Source organism: Colletotrichum siamense (genome assembly GCF_013390195.1).
Source record: "Colletotrichum siamense strain Cg363 chromosome Unknown KSG_Cg363_contig02, whole genome shotgun sequence".
Lineage (NCBI taxonomy): Eukaryota > Fungi > Ascomycota > Sordariomycetes > Glomerellales > Glomerellaceae > Colletotrichum > Colletotrichum siamense.
Window position 1 is genome coordinate 1,998,079 of NW_023501015.1, and position 22,168 is coordinate 2,020,246.

At 36.9% G+C, this 22,168-nt stretch overlaps 2 protein-coding genes across 2 annotated transcripts; one reads left to right on the plus strand and one right to left on the minus strand.

Moving 5' to 3' along the window:
* Positions 1 to 11,199: 11,199 nt before the first annotated feature.
* Positions 11,200 to 12,628, minus strand: CGCS363_v002524 (Satratoxin biosynthesis SC1 cluster protein 4; the record flags this gene model as incomplete). The annotated part of the gene is made up of 4 exons (XM_036634373.1): positions 11,200 to 11,752; positions 11,829 to 12,259; positions 12,312 to 12,359; positions 12,437 to 12,628. The coding sequence occupies 4 exons, from the start codon at positions 12,626 to 12,628 to the stop codon at positions 11,200 to 11,202; spliced, it is 1,224 nt and encodes a 407-aa protein (XP_036499000.1).
* A 2,631-nt stretch (positions 12,629 to 15,259) lies between these two features.
* Positions 15,260 to 16,402, plus strand: CGCS363_v002525 (uncharacterized protein; the record flags this gene model as incomplete). Its single annotated transcript, XM_036634374.1, has 3 exons — positions 15,260 to 15,625; positions 15,778 to 16,131; positions 16,229 to 16,402. The coding sequence occupies 3 exons, from the start codon at positions 15,260 to 15,262 to the stop codon at positions 16,400 to 16,402; spliced, it is 894 nt and encodes a 297-aa protein (XP_036498998.1).
* Between the last annotated feature and the right edge of the window lie 5,766 nt (positions 16,403 to 22,168).

The window sequence follows — 22,168 nt, forward strand, 5'->3', positions numbered from 1 at the left end:
AAGGTTATTAATACCCTTAATACCTTTATATTATACTAAAAAGTAATTAAAAATAAAGGTAGAAGTATCTTTATTAATATATATTCACTTAAAGTAGTTAAAAGCCTTATAGTAATCTTTAGTAAAATACTTTATTAACTAGTAGCCTATTTTACTATAAATATAGTACTTCTTCTTAGATTTAAAAAGTATAAGTTAAGAGTAATATTAACTATAAAGTATATATAAGCGATAGCTAAATTAAAAGCTATAGCTATAGCTATTATATTAATAATTAGTTTAATATTAATTATTAATAAGAGTTAGATTTATTATAAAGTACTTATAAGCTTAGCTTTATATTATAATACTAATAGATAATCTAAACTAATTAGTAATATTTTTATAATCCTTAGTAAAGCTTATAAGAGTGTAGTTATACTTAAGTATACTTTAATAAGTATTAAAAACCTAGTTATAAAAAGTATTATTAGAATAATAAATAGTAGAGAAAGTATACTAAATAGTAATAAGCTTATTAAAGACTATCTTAAAGTACTCTATTTTAGTTTTACTAGAGTTCTTAAGGATTATATAGTTAAAAGTAGTATTATACTATTTAGAGAGATATACTTAATAAAACTTTTTAATCTTAAAATAAGCTTTAACTTTAATAACTAATCTAATAAGGTTAATAAGTATATTATTATTATAAAGCTTATTATAGTAATAATTAAGTGCTTTATTTTTAAGTATAATAGAGAAAGTACTTAAAGTTTAAAACTAATTAATATTAGCTTTAATATAAGAGTTTTTAAAGATTAAAAGCTTAAAGTTAAGGATATTATATATATTACCTCTAAATTATATATTATTATTATATAACTTTATAAGATCTATAAGTTAATAAAGGGATAGCTAATTAAGTATAATAAGGTTAAGTATATTACCTTTATTAAAGTTAATATTAAAGCTTCTTAAATAAGTAAAAATAGTTAACTAATAAGTTCTAATAAAGCTTAATCTATACTAAATTAATCTAAAAAATAGGGCTATATATAAAGAAGTATAGCTAAAAGACGCTAATAGCTTTAGCTTAATACCTTTAATATTATTAAAGAAGTTAATATCTTTAATAGCTTTCTTAAAAGAGGGAAACTTAGCTATCTTATTATTAATATCCTTATTAGACTAATAGTAAAAGTTTTAATAAAAAGTAGTATAGATATTAGAAGTAATAGATTTATTATTTTATATAATATAAACCTTATTAATAATAAGGAAGTCCCTAAATTCCTTTATAGTAGCTTTATTATAATAGTTAAAAGTAAATTTTAATATATCTTTAAAATTAGTAAAAGTTTAACTTTAGAGGGTAGAACTAATAAAGCTATTAAGTTAGTAACACTCTATATTAAATAAGAAGTATAAAGCTATTTAACTTTAAGTAGTAATATCTAATTTTATATTAATATTATTAAGCTTACCCTAAATATTATAGTTAATTATATTATAAACTCTAATAAAGATAGAGATAAAGTAGTTATTAGTTAGAAGTACTAAAAAAACTAAAAGAACTAGAGGGTTACTTAGAGGGTTTCTTAGAGGAACTATAATAAATAATTTAGATATAATTAAAGAAGTTTAATAATAATTATTTAAGAAGTTATATAGGTTATTAAAAGTATAAAGAAGTAAGTATTAATATTTCTAATAGAGTAAGGTATTAAGTTAAATTATAAATAAAGATTACTATACTATAATTATAAAGAACTTACTAAGTATTATAATAACTAAAGCTTATTTATTTAGTAAATAATTTACTACTCTATTACTCTTATTTAACTTAATATAGCTTAATAGTAGTTAAAAATAGAGGTATAAAGGTTAAGAAAGATCTTTATAATAAACTAAAAGTTAGTTAACTATATAGAAAAAAGTACTAAAAGTAAATATTAATAAAAAAGTAAGTAGGTTTAATAAGTAATATTATTAATAAAGTAATAAAGTCCTAAAAATAAGGAGATAGTATAGTAGTATTATAGAAAAAGTAAAAAAGCTATATAATAGTATTATAGAAGGAGTATAAGTTATTAAGAGTAAAAAATAATAAAAAATTCTCTTATAGCTAGTAGTTAGTAGTTAGTATTTAATAGTTAAATAATAGGAAAATCTTATAGTAAAGTATACTATATACTATATATATAGGTAGTTATTATTAAATAAACTTAAAGTAGCTATTTACTATTAATATTAACTTAGTAAAGAAGAAAGTAGTTAAAAGCTATTAAAAGTAGAGTAATTTCTTATTTACTTATTTAATATAAAAACTCTATTTATAAGAAGTAAAAAGCTAAATAAAGTAGTTAAAAATAAAGTAAGTAGTTAACTTTATTATTAATTATAAATTAATAAGTTAATATTAATATTAAGGGTTAAATATATAGTAAACACTCTTTAAATAAGAAATAGAAGTAATTACTAAGAGTATTCTAAGTAAAATAGACTATCTCTTAAGTTATATTATAACTACTTCTATTAAGTATAAGATTAGAAGCTATAAAAACTATTATTATAATCTTACTATTATTAATACTATAAAGAGATATTACTTAATCCTATTAGCGTTAGTAATATTAGTATTAATATACTCTTCTTAGAGATTAGAGGAGGGTAAGTTTAAAGCAGTTTAAGCAAAACAAGCTATCTTTTTAAAGTTATAACTACCTTAATAGTATAGGTTAATTAATTAAGCGTTTCTAAGTAGAATAAATTTAAATAAATATTAATAAAACTACTTCTTCTAAAGCCTTACTAATCTATAGTTAATTAATATATCGTATAGTAGTAACTATAAAGTTAACTACTAATTAGTATTAGTCTCATAAGACTAGCTAGCTAGTAGGGTACTATAAGTAGTAAATATTATATTATATTAACTATATTAGTAGTAATATAGATAAGGTTAACTATATTAGAGGCAGCAGCTGCAATTACAGCGTTAATTATAGAGGCTAGTACCTTACATAATTACTAATTACGTAAGGTGCGCCTAACTTAATTAACGCTACGATAGGCTAGCGTTGCTAACACTTATATATCTATAAATCTACTATATACTATTCTTACTCCTTAAATTAAGTATTTTTTAGTTAATTACCTCCTATATATAGTATTTCTAAGCTTAGAGGTTACTTTTTACTATTAGAAAATAATATAAGTATCCTTTATTTCTAACTTATATTATTTAGCTAAAGCTAATATTATAGAGGTTTAAACCTTATTATATTAAAGTTAGTATTATTATAAAATCTAAATAAGAAGTTTTTAATTAGTAACTAAAGTTAAAGTTTAAGCTACTTATAAACCTTTAAAGAAGTAAAATTACTTATAATTTATTATATTTTATTAAAAAAACTAAGATTTTCTTAGAAAAATTAGTAAATTAATTTTTATATTTTTTTATAATAATTTAAATTATTTAAGTTAAAAAATTAAGGTAAAATAAAGTATAATAAAATTTAAGAAGGTTATTAGTTATAAGGTTTATATAAATAGATTATTTAGTAGTTTTAATTATTAAAGAAACTTATAATTTCTTTAAACTTCTTAAATTACTTTAGATTACTAATTATAAATCTTTAGTAATATTTAAAGTTTTTAAATAGAGAGAATCTTAGTTTATTATTAATTAGTAACTAAAACTACTAAAATTTTTTTAAATAAGTTAAATAATAGAATACTATATATATAAGAGATTTTTACTTTTTATATTTATATTTTTAAGTATTTTATTATTTCTAAGTAAAATACTTATAGTATATTTTAAAATTATTATATTTTAAATAAATAGTAATTAAGTAGTATAAGAGTTTTTATAAAAGCTTTAGTTCTAAAAAATATTAAAATACTAATTAAAAGTTATTATAAATATAGTATTAAGGTTTTTTATTTATATACTATTATTCTTAGTAGTATTTAGTAATTTTCTTTTATACTAAATATTTTATAGTAACTATAATAGCTAATAAAATAAAGTTAAAAAGAGTTATTAAAGCTTCTTATTTTATAAATATATCTACTAACTTATTTTTAAGAATATCTTTATAACTAAGAACTTAGTATATAAAGATAGGAGAGGTTATTAAAGCGATATACTTTTTAGCTTAAAGAATAGTTATTTATAAAGATAAAGGTATATTATTATATCCCTTTAAAGTATTAATAATACTAAAGTTATTAATATAAATATAAATTATATTTATTAAACTTTATAAATATATAGCTATATAAAGCTTAAGGTTTATAGTTTTAGTTTTAATATTAAAAACTTTAATAAAACTAAAATACTAAGAACTTTATATAAAAAGTATTTTAGCTTTTTTCTTTTCTTTTTTTTTATTTAAGAATATAATATAGCTATAGTTAATTTCCTTAAACTTAAGTTTAAATTTATTAGTATAAATAATAATATTATTTTTAAATATATCTTTAAACTAAGTTTTAAATTTAGTAGTAGCTATCTTTTTTAGAGAGTAAAAAGAACTTAGAAACTATAGAAGTATTAAAATTAAGTAAAAGTAGTAGAGGAGTATTATAGTAATATATTATAGTTATATAAGCTTATAATAAGGGTTTAATAAGTAAATATAAAAACGCTAAATTAATAAATAATAAGGGTTAAAACGCTTAAATTTTATAATAAAGTAAAGTTAGTAAACTTTAAATATAATATCTATAGGGGGGATTTTAGATTTATAATATAATATAGTAGTAAAAGTAATATACTATATAAGTAGAACTCCTTAGATATTAGTATAAATTACTCTATTAATAAGCTAAAAATATTTTTTCTAATTTATAAAGTAAAATAATTTAATTAGAGTAATATTAAAGTATTATTAAATAAGAGTATAATTAGGTTTCTAAAAACTAAGAAATTAGGCTTTTATATTATAAATAGTAATAAGAATAATAATTAAAGAGATAGTTTTATATATAAAAGTAAAAAGGAAGTTTTTATATATTACTTTAAAGTTATAGAAGAATTTAATATATTTTAGAGTAATATTAGCTTAGATCTAAATATATAGTATAAAAGTAAACTTATAGTTAAAAGTAACTTTAAGCTACTTTATAATATTTTTAAGTATTATTATTAAGCTATTAGCTTTAATTAAAGGATTTATTAGTTTATATTTTTATAAAATATAAATAGTTTTACTTTTTTTTAATTTAAAAAAAACCTTATTTTTAGTACTTTAGTATAGAATATAAGTAATATTAGTTATAAATAGCTTAATATTTTCCTATATAGAAAGGGATTTAGTTTATATTAAGATATTATTAATATACTTAAAATAAAAGTTAGGGTTTTATAGTAAAAGCTCTATAAAATAAAGTAAGTATAGAATAAAAGAAATAAAAGAACTTTAAAAAAGCTTATAGTAAAGAGAGAAGGGTTCTAAGATAGTACTTTTAATATAAATTTAAGCTTAATATTTAGTTATAAATAACTTAATATAGTAGATAAAAAGTTCTAGCTATTCTTATTTCTATAATTTAATAAGGAAGTAATTATAAAAGATAATATTAAAAGTACTTTTAGTATTAAATATAATAAAAGAAGTAACTAAATTAGTTTTAAAAGTAGCTTTAATTTTATAAGTTATATAAATAGTAAAATTAACTATATTATATTTAAGAAAAGCTTTAAAATATTAAGTATTAATAATTTAAGCTAATAATATTATATAAGTAGTATACTAAATAAATAGGCGTTTAAAACCTTTTTTAAAATAAGAGAATAAAGATATAAGATAGTATAAAGTAACTTTAATTAGAAGTTTCCCCTTTTTAAGTATAAAAACTATTTTAGCTTTTTTAAAAATCTCTAAGTAATATTTAGAGGTTAAATAGGTTTAAAAGAGAGCCTAAATAGACTTAATTATAGCTAGCTAAATAGCTTAAAGTATATAAACTATAATATTATTAACTTTAAGTATAATACTTATAGTGAGTATTATAATAGCTACTTAAGTAGAGGAAATAGAGGTATTTTATAAAATATTAAAATAAAGGGGGATTTAGATACTATTTAGGTCTTAAATATTATTTATAGCTAAAAAGTACTTAAGTAGAGCTTTTCTAAAAGTTTATATTTTTATAATAAGGGACTTAATTACTTTATTTTTAATTTTTAAAAGTAATAAGTAGAAATTAAGCTTTATTTAGTACTATTTTATTATATAGTAAAAATTAAAGATATTTACTATATAATTAACTTTACTATAATACTAAACTATTTTATAAATATAAATAGCTTATTAAAGTTCTATATTAATAAACTTTTCTTTTTTATAGAGGGAGTAAGAGAGGTATAAGTATAGCTTATAGCTTAAGGATTAAATATATTAAGCTTTATATAATTTTTATTTAGTATCTTAGTATTTAAGTAATTATTAAGCTAAAATAGCTAAACTTAAAGTATACTAAAATAAATAAATTATAATATTTATTATTTATAAGAAGTAATAGAGGATAGATTTAGTAATAATATTATATTATATTAAAATTATATTTAAAGTAATAATAGAAAAAAAGTTCTATTTATAAAAAGTAATAAATTATTTAAGTTTATTATTTAGTATTTATATTTAAGCTAAAAAGCTTAGTTTTAAAGCTAGAAAGATAAAAATATAAGTTAAAATAGCTTTATAGTTTATTTTAAAATAAAAAATAGGATTTATCTCTATTAAAGTAAATAGAATATTAAATTAAGATAGATCTATAGTATAGCTAGCGTTATATATTAGTATTTTAAGCTTATTTTAAAAAAAAAAGCTATTTTAATTTACTTAAATTTTAATTTTAAAGCTATTATTAGTAATTCTTATATTAAAAACTTAAGAGGGGTTTATAATATTTTAATTACTATTAATAAAAAAATAAAGGGGGATAAAATACTAAAAAATATAAATAGTAATATTATTATTTATTATATTAAGTTTATATATATTTAGAATAGTTATATTTTAAATTTATATTTAAATAAAGTTATAGGTTTTATAAAGTTAGGTCTAAATAGTTCTTAAGCTTTTCTTAATATATATAATTACTTAAAAAATAGTATTTAAGTTATAATATTTTTAAGTATTAATAAAGTAAAATACTTTATAGAAAAAGTAGTTTATAAAGAATAGTTTTCCTTTCTTTTTATTAATATAAGGTTTTTATATTAAGATTATATTAATATATTTCTTAGTATAGCTTTATAGTAATATATAATTTATAAGGTTTTTATATTTAATATTATACTATATAATATATAAGCTTCTAGTATAGTATTTTTAAGCTTATTTAAAGTAAGGTATTATCCTTAAAAGGGGGGATTTACTATATATTATTATAATAACTTAGTTTTTTAAAATATAAAGTAGTATTATAAATAAAGCTATAAAGAAAGTAAAAAGTAGAGATTTATAGAGTTATAAACTTTTAAAGCTTAAAGAGGTTAAGCTATAATAAGTTACTATTTTTTAAGCTTTCCCTAAAAACTTCTTACTTTATATCTTTTTAATAAATTATAGTATAAATAATACTATTAAACTTAATAGTATAAGTTTATTTTTAGTAGGATTAAGAAATAAGAAGTATATTTAGTATTTTAGTTTTAATATTTTTAAGCTTAAAGTTTTCTAAAAATAAATCTAAAATAAAAAGGTTATTTTTTATAATAATTTAAGTAGTATTAGCTATTTTATAGTTAAGTAGTATTATACTACTAATAATAATTATTAATTAAGCTATTTTAAGCTAAGCTAAAGAAATAAAGATATCTAAAAGTATATTATAAAAGGAGCTATTAAACTTAAGTATAGATAATATATTATAAGTAGCTTATTAAATTTTCTATAGTTAGTATTTTAAAAGTATAACTTAGATATTATCTTTTAGGATAAAATAAGTAGTATAGTTATTATAGTTTATAAAAAAGATATTATAATAGTTTAAGTATTTAAAGTTATTTAAGTAAGTTAAAGCTATATTAATATTAATATAGTTAGTTTAGCTATATTAGCTATAATAGTAAGATTTAATATAGAAATAACTAATATAATACTTTTAGTACTTATTAGAATAAAATATAAATACTTATTTCTTTTTTAATAGAAAACATATATAAATAGATTTATAAAAAAAATACTATTTAGTACTTTTATAAAGTTAAAGTAATATAATAATCTAAAACTAAATTTAAGTAATAAAGTTTATATTTTTTTATATTAAGTAGGTTTATATTAAGTATAGCTTTATATATTTATAAATATTAATTTTAACTATTTCTTTAGTAACTATAATAGTAAAGTTATTTAAGTACTTAAGGATTTCTATAAATATATAGTTAATAAAGTATTTATATTATTTCTAAAAGAAATTAAAAGATTAAATATTTATAATTTTATAAATTTCTTCTATTTACTTAAAAAAAGCTTTTTTTATAGAAATAGAGTATAAAATAATAATATAGCTTAAAGTAATATATAAAATATAAGTAATATCTATTAATAAAATATTTAGAACTTTAATAATTTTATTCTAAAAAATATATAATAAAACTTTATAAATTTATATTAAGATTTTAGAAGTTTATAAGAGTAGATAGTAGTTTATAATAAACTTTAGTAAAATATAAAGTTTTTAAATATTATATAATTAAACTAAACTAGTTACTATATTTTATTTAATAAAGAGTATTTTAAAAAAAGATATAGTATTATTTTAGCTTTAAAGAGAGGTTTTTATAGCTATATTATTTTAAAAAAGCTTAGAAATAACTATTTACTAGATATAAATAATAAATCTCTATATAATATTATTAAATACTTTCTATAGTTATCCCTTATAAGTTTTTATTAATTAGTTTAAATATATTATAATTATTTAATAAGTTTATTAATAAGTATTAAATAAATAGAATAGTTTTTATATTTTAATAGTAATTATTATATATTTTATTTTTTTAGAGTTATTAAGAAGTAATAATTTTACTATAGTAAATATTTAGAAGTATAAATATAATAGCTTAATAAAAGTAAAAGGAGGGGAAAAGTTTTAAACTAGTAATTTAAGCCTAAGTTAGGCGCTTATAGTACCTATATATAGCTATAAAGCTATTACGATAAGCGATTAAGGGTATTAATAGTGTGTTTTATATACGTTAGGGTTCTAATGTAGTGCGCTGTAGCCTGCTAACAGCAGGTTGCAGTAAAAAGTGTGAAGGAGGGAAGTTAGTATTAATGAGAACTCATTAAGACTATTTACAGTACCATGAAGAGCACTTAATCTCCTGCGTGTAGGTGTAAAGCTTCTCAACATTTCAACCCAAAGTGACGTGTGTTGGAACAGAAGATTATCTGCGAAGCCCCAACCCAGTATTAGCCATTTTCTAGGCATAAAAGTCAGAGCCATAGCCTTCGTTGTGATTCTTTAAACCTTCACAAGTGCGAACTTGGCGGGCAGTATCATAGTGTGCCTTGGCATGTAATTTACGGAAGTCAGGAGGAAATGAAAGAATGAGATCATCTATGAACATATGATACGGACTCATATGATGTGCATGAACATTTCCTCACTGGGATCAACTTGCACTGCGGAGGCTTAACGTCGACCACGACGCTCAATCAATTCCCAGGTTGTATTCTCTGTCGACCTTCGCATGCTGGGCTGCCTGACCGCGCAATTGATGGACCAGACATCAACCCACGATTACGGATGGATAGACTACCAGAGCCCACCTCAGTGCTTTTCAGAAGTACCTCCAGCGACGCTTGGTGAGTCGTCGACCGAGAAATAATATAGGAATGTAGGGCTATAAAAGCGTGTCATGATCTGACAATATCGGTGAGATACTTTCGGGACTGAGACGTCTCGGTGGAGTAGTTTCTTTCACGAACGTCTGCTGATCTCTCCACCATGACGTGGCGCTGGACCCAAAATTGGAAGATCGGGTCCGGGGTGCTGCGCCAATTGTCATCTTCAGGAGACCTCCAGGCTTGGGGGTTTACTGATCCTAATTATGCTGAGTAACCCGAGCTGGTTGAATGGCTATGTCCATGAAGGTCGCCGATGATAGACAGCGTCACTCCAAGTAATGATGAAGGCGGCACGGGGGAGCAGACACGTTGATTCGCAATGAACATACGTTGACTGGTGCTTTTATCTGACGTCTGAATATTCGGATGCCGTAATTCGAGCTTGACGTTCCATAAGAGACCTCGAAAGTCTTCTTCGTCTGGATTTCGTAAATTCAAGCGTCGAGGAAAGCGACATGTTGAGGAAGACATTTGCTGACATGATCATCCGATGTTGACGAACAAGGAAATCAAATGATATTTTAAACTCCTGGTACGGCGAGGACGATGGGAAAGACAGATAACTCATGGGCCACAAGAAGACATCGTGTGACTACGCCCACGTAGCAAAACTTGCAAGCATGGGCCTCCCAGATGAATACGTAGGTCATGCTGGCAAATGACAACAGAGTTGCGTTGACTGAAGAATGATTCTTATCGCTCGAGTTCAAGCCTCTTTGAATACGGCCAGCGTAGCATGAATTTAAGAGCATTGATGATCAAGTATTTGTGAAAGTTGCAACAATGCCTCCGATCCTGATTCCGCCTTCAGGTCAGACTTGACGCCGAAACAAGCACTGGTTCACATCATCAGAGTGATCAGCTAGGATTACTTCTCATGCAGTAGAGAACAAACGTATCACTAAGTTACGATAGCTCTGACGAGTTGCGCTGCTCGTTTTCAGCAGTAGAAGCGATATGGGCAAGATAAGCTCTGACAGCTACACGTAAGTCATCTTATATGGTAGTATTCCACCTAGTATTATACAAGCGTGTATTTGTACAGTGATTACATAGTTAACGATTCGCTTTTGTGACATGTCGTCAGCATCCAGACCCGATTTCCAACCCCATCTGCGCCTTGATCCCCCTTGGTGTGTACCATCGCCGAACTGTTGCCATCCTCCCGGCCGATTGATTGTTTCCTTGACTTCGTAAAATAGTTTGGTGACTTGTTCCATCCAGCATAGGTAGTGTTCTTCGGTTAAGCGTGATTGTAGTCGCCTCTTTGACGACAACTCTGCCACTGCCCCGTAGACACCTTCCCACAAGTAGATATAATGCAGCTACCACCAACAGCAGGTCATCATGTAGTTGTCTGCTTAAAATCCTTCTGAACACGGATCGAGTGCAATGGAATCTCATCCTCGCTCTTGTCGTCCGGCTTGGTAGGGTAGCTCGTCACAGTATATCCGAACCCAAGTCCGTCAGCGTCGGGACGCAGCTTCCGGTCATTCAGGGGTGGCGTGCGGTCGCCGCTCCGGCCGTCGGATCCGTTCTCGTCAGAGAGTCGATAAAAAGGGTCACCGCCCGCTGAGTGCTTCGTGGTCGACTGGCTGCGGTTGACGTTTGTGCCGTTTGGGTCCTGCGACGACATTCCGTTGCTGAAGTTGGACTTGTTCTTGGAGCCGAAGCCCATCGCCGTTCCGACTCTGAACATACCACCCATGCTGCCCTTGATACCGCAGGCTCGGGCGACCTTCTGCATGGCGGGTCGAAGGGTTGGAAGGCAGGCGGAGACGATGCCGGCAGACATCTCGATGGCGGTCCAGCCGACGGTCGGGGCGAGGGTGTAGGTTGGGTCGAGGTTGCTGTAGGTGAAAAGAACGCTCGTTCGGTAGGCAGAGGTGAAGACGACACTAGCAACTGATTAGCATCGCATGACGGGGAGCACTCCGATCCTCGAAGATCAGGGGTAACAAATAGGGGGCTCACAAGAAACCAAGGCCAAAGGCGAAGGTCAGGGCAATCTTCTCAGCCTTCTGCAGCTGCAGCTTCCAAACCTGAGGAATAGGCATGAGAAGGATCAGGAGATCGGTGAAGATGGTTGAGGCGGCATTCGCAATCCATGTAGCGACCTGGTTGATGCAGCGTCCGGGAAGGTCGGGGTACCACAACTTTTCGACGGGGACGCAGATGAAGATGAACAGGAACGTGATGCAGATAACCCAGGCAAAGACAAATGCTCCAACACCCCAGGTCATCTTTTTGAAGAAGGGGATGTGGAAGATGCGGTAGTACATGAGCAGCAAGCTCAGCTTCGTCCAGCCCAGGTTCCATGCGTAAAGGATCTCTGCTACGACAAGGAACTTGGCCATCAAAACGATGTTGTCCATCTCGACTTTGTCGGCGTGGACGCCCATGCCCTTTGAGAGGTTAGAATGTGCAGTTCATCTTCGAATTATGGGCTATACTTACTACTGAGTGCATGGCAAAGATGAATCCTACGACGACGATGTTCCATAACTGCGTCATAGTTAGTCCAAGGCCCAGCACTCTAAATCATGACGCTATAAACGTCAATTTCGAGGATAGGGACGCACCATCGACCAGATGATCAGGTAATCATCCCACCACAGCTTTTGTGCCTTGAGATGACGACTCCATAGACGCAGGCCAACGGACAGCAGGGCGAGAACGGTCACTGAGACGACGACTTCGATAGTCCATGGCTGAATGTTCTGTGAATCGTAACCGGGAAGCCCGGGTAATGGCGAGGCATCGGAGGACGACATTGTGACTCGGCTCGTACGTGCTCTCTCACGCCCCTTTCCTTCACTCGCTTCGACGATGGGCAGAAAATAAAGTTGGACTCGATCGCGGGGGAGGAGAAAGGAACAAGAGAAAAGGCTCCTTCGGGAGTGAGGGGAGGACCCAGCCTGATAGCTCTCAACCGAAGGACAAAAGCAAAGGGGTTGGCGGCGCAATTCGCTTCAAACGGTCGCTCATCAACCCGGGGGAGGAGACTACCCTTCGCCGGAGGCTCATATGGACAGGGCCACTCGGTCGCTTTATTCTGCAGGCACGATCCCTCGACACTGCACGCGAAGTGCCGGTTTTGGTGCCCCTACCCCTGGGCGGCGCAGGAACCTTGGACGGCTTTGACAAGAGTGCGAACCCCTGGACAACGTGGTAATGATGGTACGAAAACTGGGGAAAGAGAGAACTTCGGTTCACTGCCCTCTTGCTTTCCGTGCTTAACTCAGTTGTGTGTAATGCAACTCTCCGGTCGACCGCAAGCTGGATCATTCCCAAAGCGGTTGTGAGAGGGCAATCAGTTTATATGTCAAACGTGCCGGTCGACAAAAAGGGCAAGTTGATCAGCAAGAGGGAGTGGACTGAGAGGGGTTGGTGGACGCGAAGGACAGGGCAGACAAGGTTTGATGATGGATGACTGACAGAATTTCATCGATGCCACGAGGCAAAGTCGGGCATCACGGACATCGACCCTGGCTCGGTGAGCTCAGCTCCAAAGCACAAGCCGCATTAATACCCAGGCATTTTTGTGATTCGTAGGGATCTTTTCGCCTCATTCCAGTCTTCCTATCATATTTGTTTTGATTTTGGAATATGACCGTCCACAATCCGGGCGGGCTTTTCCTCTTTTTTCCTCGACGCCTTGTGGACCAAGGTTACTAGCGCAGTTAAGCGTCAGGCCTTCTGAAGGTCGAACGAGGTTGATAATTTCGGACTCGTTCTCCACAACATTGGTCAAGAAATTTGGGGGCAAATGGCAGGCCTTAATGGGGATCATCCCGGACGCAGGATTCCGGTGCCGGGCAGCCTCCCTGAAAACCACTCGATTGGGTATCGGGTGGTGTTTCCAAGACTTCTAGCCTCCAGCAGTGGTGTCACTGTCTGGTGCCTGTTGGTCGGGCCGGGGTTCTCGCCGTCGGGAGATATTTGAGTGGTTTTATTTCGTTACATATTAGAATTCCGCATGCGGTTTTGCGCCGCCCAGGAGCAAAAAGAATCGACAGGGGGGCACTCTAACCGAGCCTGCGAGTGTCTCGGCGGCTGCATGCGTCACCACGCAGCGCGTCGTCAGTGGCCGCGGAAGGATTTAGCACTCAGAAGCCGGTCGTATTGGGGGGGACACCGGTTGTTCGGTAGCTGTTGAAGGCATGCGTGCGTGTGGCGATCTCGGACCCAGCCGGCTTTCCGCTGAAGAATCCGACCAGAAGGATTCCAGACTTTGATTGAGAGACAACATGTTGTGCGATTAGAGTCGGGCGCTGCTTGCATGTCAACAACCACACAGACCTGACGCCAAAAAGGACGCCAGACCATGTCTGCGAGCAGAAAATCAGCAAGACTGAAACTAGAGGAAGGATATTCCCGTCCCTCCCGACGGTTCGTTTCTCTTAGAACGGGCGGGATGAATTTTGACTTTCAACGGCTCACTCAGTCCAAAACGACGGCGTCTTCCTCAACCGGGGATGGCATACAATTGACACCACCCAAAACGGCATTGGATGAACCTCTCACGACCATCATCGAAAGTTCGCAACGCCGTCTCGTTCGTAAAGACCCGCTGTCCATCGTCTGGGCCCCTTACTCTAGCTCTTCTTAGGCAATGAGATGCAAACCTTCAGGACGCTACGCCGCTGCCGTCACCTCGGACACTTCGGTGTCAATAGCGCCAAAGACTCGGCGCTAGGCAGGGAGAACGTGGACTGTTCTCATTTCGCCCCTCGGTTGGACGGACCTGACTCGTGTCCACCTCTGCCCATGTGCCATCGAATGTCTGCGGCCAGTGCTTCGGCGATAACACGGATAGGAGTGATGGGAGTCCCCTGACAATCCCCAAGAGCCGATACGCGTGCTGTTGATCTTTTCCTCGCGTCCAACAAAGCTCCCCGTTACCCACATGCCATGGAAACGTCACAGAGGCATTGACCAAATCCCCCCTCCTTGGGACCGGCGCTGGCGAATCGAACCGGATGGTCGCTGGAGCTTCACAGGACGTTTTTTTTCTGCCCTCCTCCACTCGCTTGGAATGCAGGGACATGCCTCGCCGTGAAATGGCTCTATTGGGAAACCCTCCCGGTAGCTACTGCACGGATGTTACAACTCGAAGGGTTTCGGCGGAGCCGGTCGTTTGAAATACACCGCTGCCATATCTACCATGTCCAGTCGGCAGGCCGCACGAGGTGCCACGAGCGTCTTTGCGGTGGGAAATACAAGAAAGAAACCCGCATTCTGCTTTCAAACTTACTACTAAACCAAACCTTCTTTGCCTGTACCCCAGCCAAGCTGCGAGTTTTGTTTCCTGAATCGAACATTCCATCCCCTCCCCAAAGGAATCCAATCCCAAACCGCGCCAAATAAGCCCGCAGCACCTATCAGCAGAGACCGAATCAAAAATGGCCGCTACGACTACGATCCAGGTCCCCCACCTCGGCGGCATCACGGCCGGCTACCGTCTGTCCGGGGACAAGGTCGACCCCGCCAAGCCCACCGTCGTGCTCATCAACTCCATGTGCACCACCGTCTCCCTCTACGATGCTCAGTTCAACAGCAAGACGTTGACCGATGCCGTCAACCTACTGGCTATTGAGCCTCTCGGTCACGGCTCCACCAGCTGCCCGGCCGAGCACTTCACCTACTGGGACACAGCCATCATGGCCCTGCAGGTGATGGACAAGCTCGGCGTCGAGAAGGCCTTCGCTCTCGGCACTTCTCAGGGCGGCTGGATGGTCACCCGCATGGCGCTCTTGGCTCCCGAGAGAGTACGTAGCTTCCTACCCACGTGATCTGTGTTGTCACATTGTCATTTGCATTTGGCCACAGATGCTGCAACATGATGTTGCTTTTCAGTGTCCATCACTGTTCATCGATGCATACTGTGGACTCCTCAGCTAACGTTGTTTTACAATGATAGATCCTGGGTCTCCTGCCCTTGGGCACATCCATGGACTACGAGTCAGCCGACTCTCGCGGCAAGGGCTGCTGGGACCCCAAGGCTCAGCTGCTGGCCTTCTACGATGCCTGGTCCAGCCCTGTCCCGACGCCCGACTTCCTCGTCGACGACATCTGGTGCGGTATGGTCGGCAGCCTGGGCTTCTCTGGCACCGTGCCTCCTGAGACCCTGGCTTTCTGGACCAACACCCTCAAGTCTGTCTACAAGGGCGACGAGGGCCGCAAGAAGCTCAAGATTGCCCTTGGTAACCTTTTGTCCCGCGATGGTCTCCTGCTGAGACTCAGGGATATCAAGTGCCCTGTCTACTGGCTTCAGGTACGTGCATGCAGGATCAACCATGGGGAACGAAGATGCGAGGCATTCGGCTCCAGGTTGAGCGTAAGCGAGCGAACTGTGCGCTAATCATGTTTAGGGTACTGCCGACCCCGTCTTTGGCGTCAACATTCCTGTCGAGCAGATCAAGCTCTTCACCGCGTCGCCGGAGGCAACTCTGACGATGGTTGAGGGCGGCGGTCACTACCTCAACGCCACGAGCCCCAAGGAGGTTGAGGAGGCTCTGCTCACCATGGTCAAGAAGTATGCTTAAAGGGTCAGGCCTTGTTGTATTTTTGGGATGGGCCGTGCGATGGCGTTATGATCATGAATCGTGGAAAGCGATACGCGAGGGACATTGAACATGGAACATCGGCCCCCAAGTTGTATGTGCGGCTGACAAGTACATAATCCGAATCTGAAGGAAATACCCAAAAGAACTTGAGATTCATCAGTGACCACATCTGACCTCCACCCGGGGAAATTCTGGGCGGGTAATAATTGCTTGCATTGCACTTTGAAATCTTACGAATTGAGCGAAAACAATCAGTTGTCAAAAACACGGCTGTGTGCAGCGTTCAGGGGCTGAGGCAAGTGATTGACGATCCAAGCGTCTGCCAAACGACGTCTGGACCCTCTGTCAAATGCGACGTAACCAATAAAAACCAAAGTTCGTTATTCAATGTGACAGGTTCTATGCCTGTCAACCTACTCGGTCAGTATCCGACGTTGGTCGGAAAAGTTGCGATCTCGAAGTTTCCTCGTCCTTGCCTTCCGTTTGATGTAGGATTTCGTCGAGGTTACCTCCTGTCTGCTATTGCTACCATCCCATTCCACACAGCTGGGACGCGAAGCTTGAGGGATAGGCTCACCATTTTGGGAGATTTTCTGCTGTCCGACGGTTGCCGTCGGGCGCTGCCGCTCCTGGCGTTGGCTGAGCATCAGTCGATGAGCTGGATGGGGCAGTTGCGACCCAGTGTTTGACCAGTATCATGACTCGCAACTCCGGGTTGATGCCAAGCTGTGGCTAAACGTCGGAAATGGTTCACGATGGTCCAGGCCGCCAAAGGAGAAACTCTCGCCTTTTCGGAGTTGGAAACAACGCAAGCCTCTCCCGTCGGTTTGTGGGCGACTAATCTCCAGAGCGAAGCTAACAAAGTTAGACATGAAGTTGGGCATATGTGCAATGTAACTAACTCAGTTGGTTTTTCAGGTTGCAAAGGATAAGAAAACATGATGCATATATTGCAATCGGGCCGGTCGCGAACTACATCAACGAATTGCATGGACGGTGCAAGACGAAGAGTGCCAACTACATAACAAGGATATTGAGCATTCAATAGTCTATTGCTCACTCCCCCAAATGGAAGCTTATGAGCCTGTCTAGTAAGACTTGTTACCTGTTGGTAGAAGGAGTGGAGTTGGAAAGATTCAATTGGTGTCATATCGAAATAGGTAGTTGAGAAAGCTTTGCCATTCTTTCGAGAGCTAAGGGCCATTGTAAATCACGGTGTGTAATCCAAGACTTAACGTGAGTCTACTCCATCGCGAACCTCTAATTTTTTCAACGATATCCAGAGACTATTTGTCTTCCGCTATGAAAGATCTCGTAAATCTCAATGCTAGTGAGCTTGACACTTCAGACTTTGATCTGGTGCCCAGCCACAGCCGGGTTTGTTCAAACATATTGGGGGCTTCGAAGTTCTCTTTGGAGATGCTGAAAGACCATAATCCCACATTTTGTCCCACTCTCATCGGCTGAAGTTGGTGACATGTTAAATAAGCGTGAGACGACTCCCTTCGTATTGTCTCGAATCAGCCGATGCGTGGCACTCTTAAAGCGCGATATCTGAGGTCCGTTTTCTATGCTTGATGAGAAGTGGTCAATTTTAAAGACATCTGCATGGCTTTTCTATGAGACGCAGACAAAAGTTCGCGAAAGTCAACATAGGATGGACTTTAAATGGTTGCTAGTCGTAGAATGCCTCGTTCCTACTGGGTTACCAATGGCAAGAGCCTGAGGCATTCATTGTTAAAATGCAAGCCTCGCGCATTTATGTCCATAACAATGATACGAACATACCCCAACAGCATTCGAACTATTGTTTTGTGCAGGACGCACCATAATCATGACCAATCAATACTGAGGTGTACGCGTAGCAAGTTCGTCGGCCAATCGCTTGTCTATGGGCGATGACAGGACCAACACTGGCTCTTATTGGATACGCCCATAACTTCAGTCATTCCCGCATGATAAATTGCAGAAAAGTTGCGAGATGACGAATGTCAGCATTTTCATCTGCAGTCGAACAGGATTACCCCGCCTCATTGTTAACGCCAGACCGAGCCTGTCGGTATCCCTGCTGCAATGCTCATTCCAACCTTCCCTCTCTTCATCCCTCATAAAAAAGGTGTGAGGAGCACTTAGCTCTGTAGAGTCAACTTTAAAATCAGTGACCGGTCAACTTCTCCAAGCTTTTGTTACACCATTCCATTCGCTCTAATACCATGTCTAAGTTGGAAATCGCCTCCACAGTGGGAACATGGGTCGCTGCCTTTCTCGCTCTTCTAGCCCTGGGGGTCTTTGTCGGACCGTTCTTCATATGGAGGGCAAGCCAAACCGAACGTCATCAAGCACTAAACAGAGTGGAGGCAGGAGAGGCCGAGAGTGGTGGATTCATCTCCAAGGGCCTACGAGTCTCCCCAAACATTCGCCTCTTTCGACGCGTACGCGCCCCTGAACTCGGAAAAGAGCCCGAACTCACAGGCCAAAAACTTGTCCTGGATGAGAATGCTCGACTCGTATCGCAGAGCTCGGTAGGCTGGGTCCAGTTTTCTCTTCTGATCAAAGCACATGGCATTGATATGAGTCTTAACGGCCGTCTCGAAATTGATGAGCAGAGGACTTGGTTGCCCTTACACAGAAACTGGATTCTGATACTCGGAATTGCTGGAAGATTTGCGATACGCTCAGACGAGGGCAAGTTACGGCCTCAGTTGAAGGGAAGAGCGAAATCGGTCCAAAGAATGCCAGGTCGGGATGCCAGAAAAGACACGGCCAGATTTAAAAAGAAAGGCAACCACTTTTATTATCATACCCCACGGCATTATAATTACATTACCGACGAAGCCGGAGATGAGTTCTCCCCTCTCCTTGGCATTTCCGGGATATTGTGGACCATGCGCAATTCATCGGACAGCTCTCGTCAGAAGGTCTACTATCAGCATCATACGGCAGAGGAATCTGGAAGCCCAACTTCTGACATGCTAAGTATCCAAACCTTATTCTGGCTGGCTGTCGGTTGTCTTCCACGTGCAAATGGAGATCTTTACAGCCTCGAAAATTGCATCCTTTACCAAGAGTTAGAGGAGGAGACCGGGAACCCAGACCCAAACTACCGGGGCGAGAGCACAAGCACACACCAAATCCATTTCGAAGACGACGATGATTATGAGATGTTGGACGTGGATGCTGCACCGTATCGCAGAGCTAGCTCATATACCATTTCAGCTGAGCCAAAACCTCAAGACCGCCGTACGAGTGCCGGAGATCCGAGAGTATTTCGGTTTAGTGGTGTCAAAGAAAGAGTCGAGGAACTTGCTAGAGTTGCCAGCAGCCTTGAGCAGTCTGACCAGCCCGGGGATGTCTTTTCACTGGAAGAGATTGACATCCCAGACGACGTTGCGAGACAGCTCAAGGAGTCTCTGGGCGGGACATACCACCCCATCTCCAGTAACTTTGTCCGGCTCGGAAAATCAGGCAGACATGAGGACTATGGCAAAGGCTCGCCACTGTTTCTGGAACGATCTTCATCGCAACTGCTAGCTAAAGGCGTACTCGACATAGCCCTCTCACCGGATGGCTATCTTGTTGGATTTGCTAAAGACTCGTGGTGCCGCGCTACCCTGTGTAATGCTGCACAACTCCTGCCACACCTACTTACACGAGTCTGCAACGACTTAGACCACTTGCAGGTCCCTGAAAGCTCAAAAGCCAGCTTCATTACTACTGCCGATAAATTGCTTGTCATGTGTCTCAATTATCGGCCTACGAGATCATTTTATCAGACCATCTACGGTCTGGATGTCATCATTCAAGAGATCTTACCTCTCAATGCAAAGACAATGGCTGCTGTGGGAGTTGTTACGATCACCAGCGCCGAGTTTCGCGACTTCCTTACGAGTGTTGTTCGGATGATCCCAGAATCGACAGGGAAGTCGGTGATACTAGACTTGGGGTCAGCTTCAACTCTCAATGTACCATCTGTGATGGGAGTCATACAAAAATACCCTGTAGATATTACACAAATCTTCCCAGGGGAGAACATCAGTATTGAGGCTGTGGAAATCAGATTTCAACACCTCATCTTCGCCGCCCTGAAAGCATGTCTCCGAAGCACGGCCCTAGAGACTAGTCTGGACTCGACCCCACTGTTTGAGGCCTTTCTGCAGATGAATGACGTTGTCCATATGGGTTGAGAATACAATCTGGGTCTTTCCTACTTATTTTTTACTTTACTATGTTTCATTACGAATGCCTCAACTCCGCATGTTCTCATTCGACTCTGGTTGTAGTCAGATTGTCAGGTCACTCAATTTCTTCTACTCACAAGCGTTTGTGTATATACATGACACTGTACAGCTGCTGCGGGTGCATTGTGTGAATAAATAAACTACCTTGTCAATAACCCAAATACTGCCTCGGGCTAAGAATGGGCAGATGATGGCTCTGGTAGGATCAGAAGCTCCAGGAGGAGGGGATCCGTTTAGTCTGAGTGCTGGGTGTTGCTAGGAGAACACGTTTCCATAGAGTGTAGTTTGTTGAGGGGATATTTCAAAAGAGTCGACGTGTGCTGGGTTGGAGTGGCCTCATTCCACCCCAATGAAATACCAAGCTCCAAAGCTGACCCAGCAGCAAATGACATCCCAGCCAACACTGCTCACAGCTGGGTGCTCATAGAGTGTTTGAATGACGATGGTCATACCCTTATCTATGCCAACAATGCCCCTGAAAGCGGCTGCCAACACCCAGGCCATAGACGCCAGCTTAAAGAACCAGGTCGGATCGCCAAGCATATGCGCCGGCAGGATGCCTTTCAGAACCAATGGCGCGAATGCCAGTAGATGAGGTCCCAGAAGCAAGGCGAGAAAGCCAGGCGATCCTGTAGCAGAAGGAATTGATGTGGCCCAGAGCAGGTTGAAAGCAAGAACCACCGTGTACCAGGACATTGATGATGAGCCCGGCACGGCCTTCCGAGTTGCGCCACGCCCTTTACCGTCTTTAGATGATGGCCGATTGGAAGCATTGCTGCAAAGTATGGCGAGAAAAGACAGGTTGGCTGCAAAAGATATGGCTACCACCTGGCCGAGCAAGACGAATATCCAAGCTTGCGGAATTTTCCTCTTCTGGGCTGACCACGCAAAGTTAGCACATCCTATCATCTGGCCGCCATCACCATCTGACATGACCACCATTGGAAAAGCTCACCTTGAACAGCAAGAAGAACACTCCAGTTTGCGCAAAATCCGAAAATCTGCAAAGACCACCATGCCCTCGGCCCCGTCTCCAGAGTCGATGCCCACGCCTGCTTGAACAGCGACGTGTCCCTCAGCCATTCACCCAGCCTGAGCCCCTGCTCGCCACCAGTAACCCCGACTCCTGCAAAAACATGCGAGATTGCCCATTGCTGATATGACCACTCGAAAAATTGAAACATGTGATACCAAGTTGTGGCGAGACTCACGACGGCAAGAATGCCGAAAACAGGAACGGCGCGGCGCCGGGCGGAGCGGCCGGGATCATCTTGTGCAGAGCTTGCAAGGCTGCTCTTGCGCTGGCTGCGAATGATAGCGATGGACTTGATGGTAAGGGCGGCAGCCAGGACCATGTAGCCTGTAAAGATGGCCCAAGGTCGAAAGTTGGAAACAGCCATCGTACTGTTGGCTGACAATTCTGTGTCAGCCAAAAAGACACATCGATTGCTCTGTGCCTTTTTTATGATTCTGTGCCGAAAATCCCAATCCTTGAGGGGTGCCACAT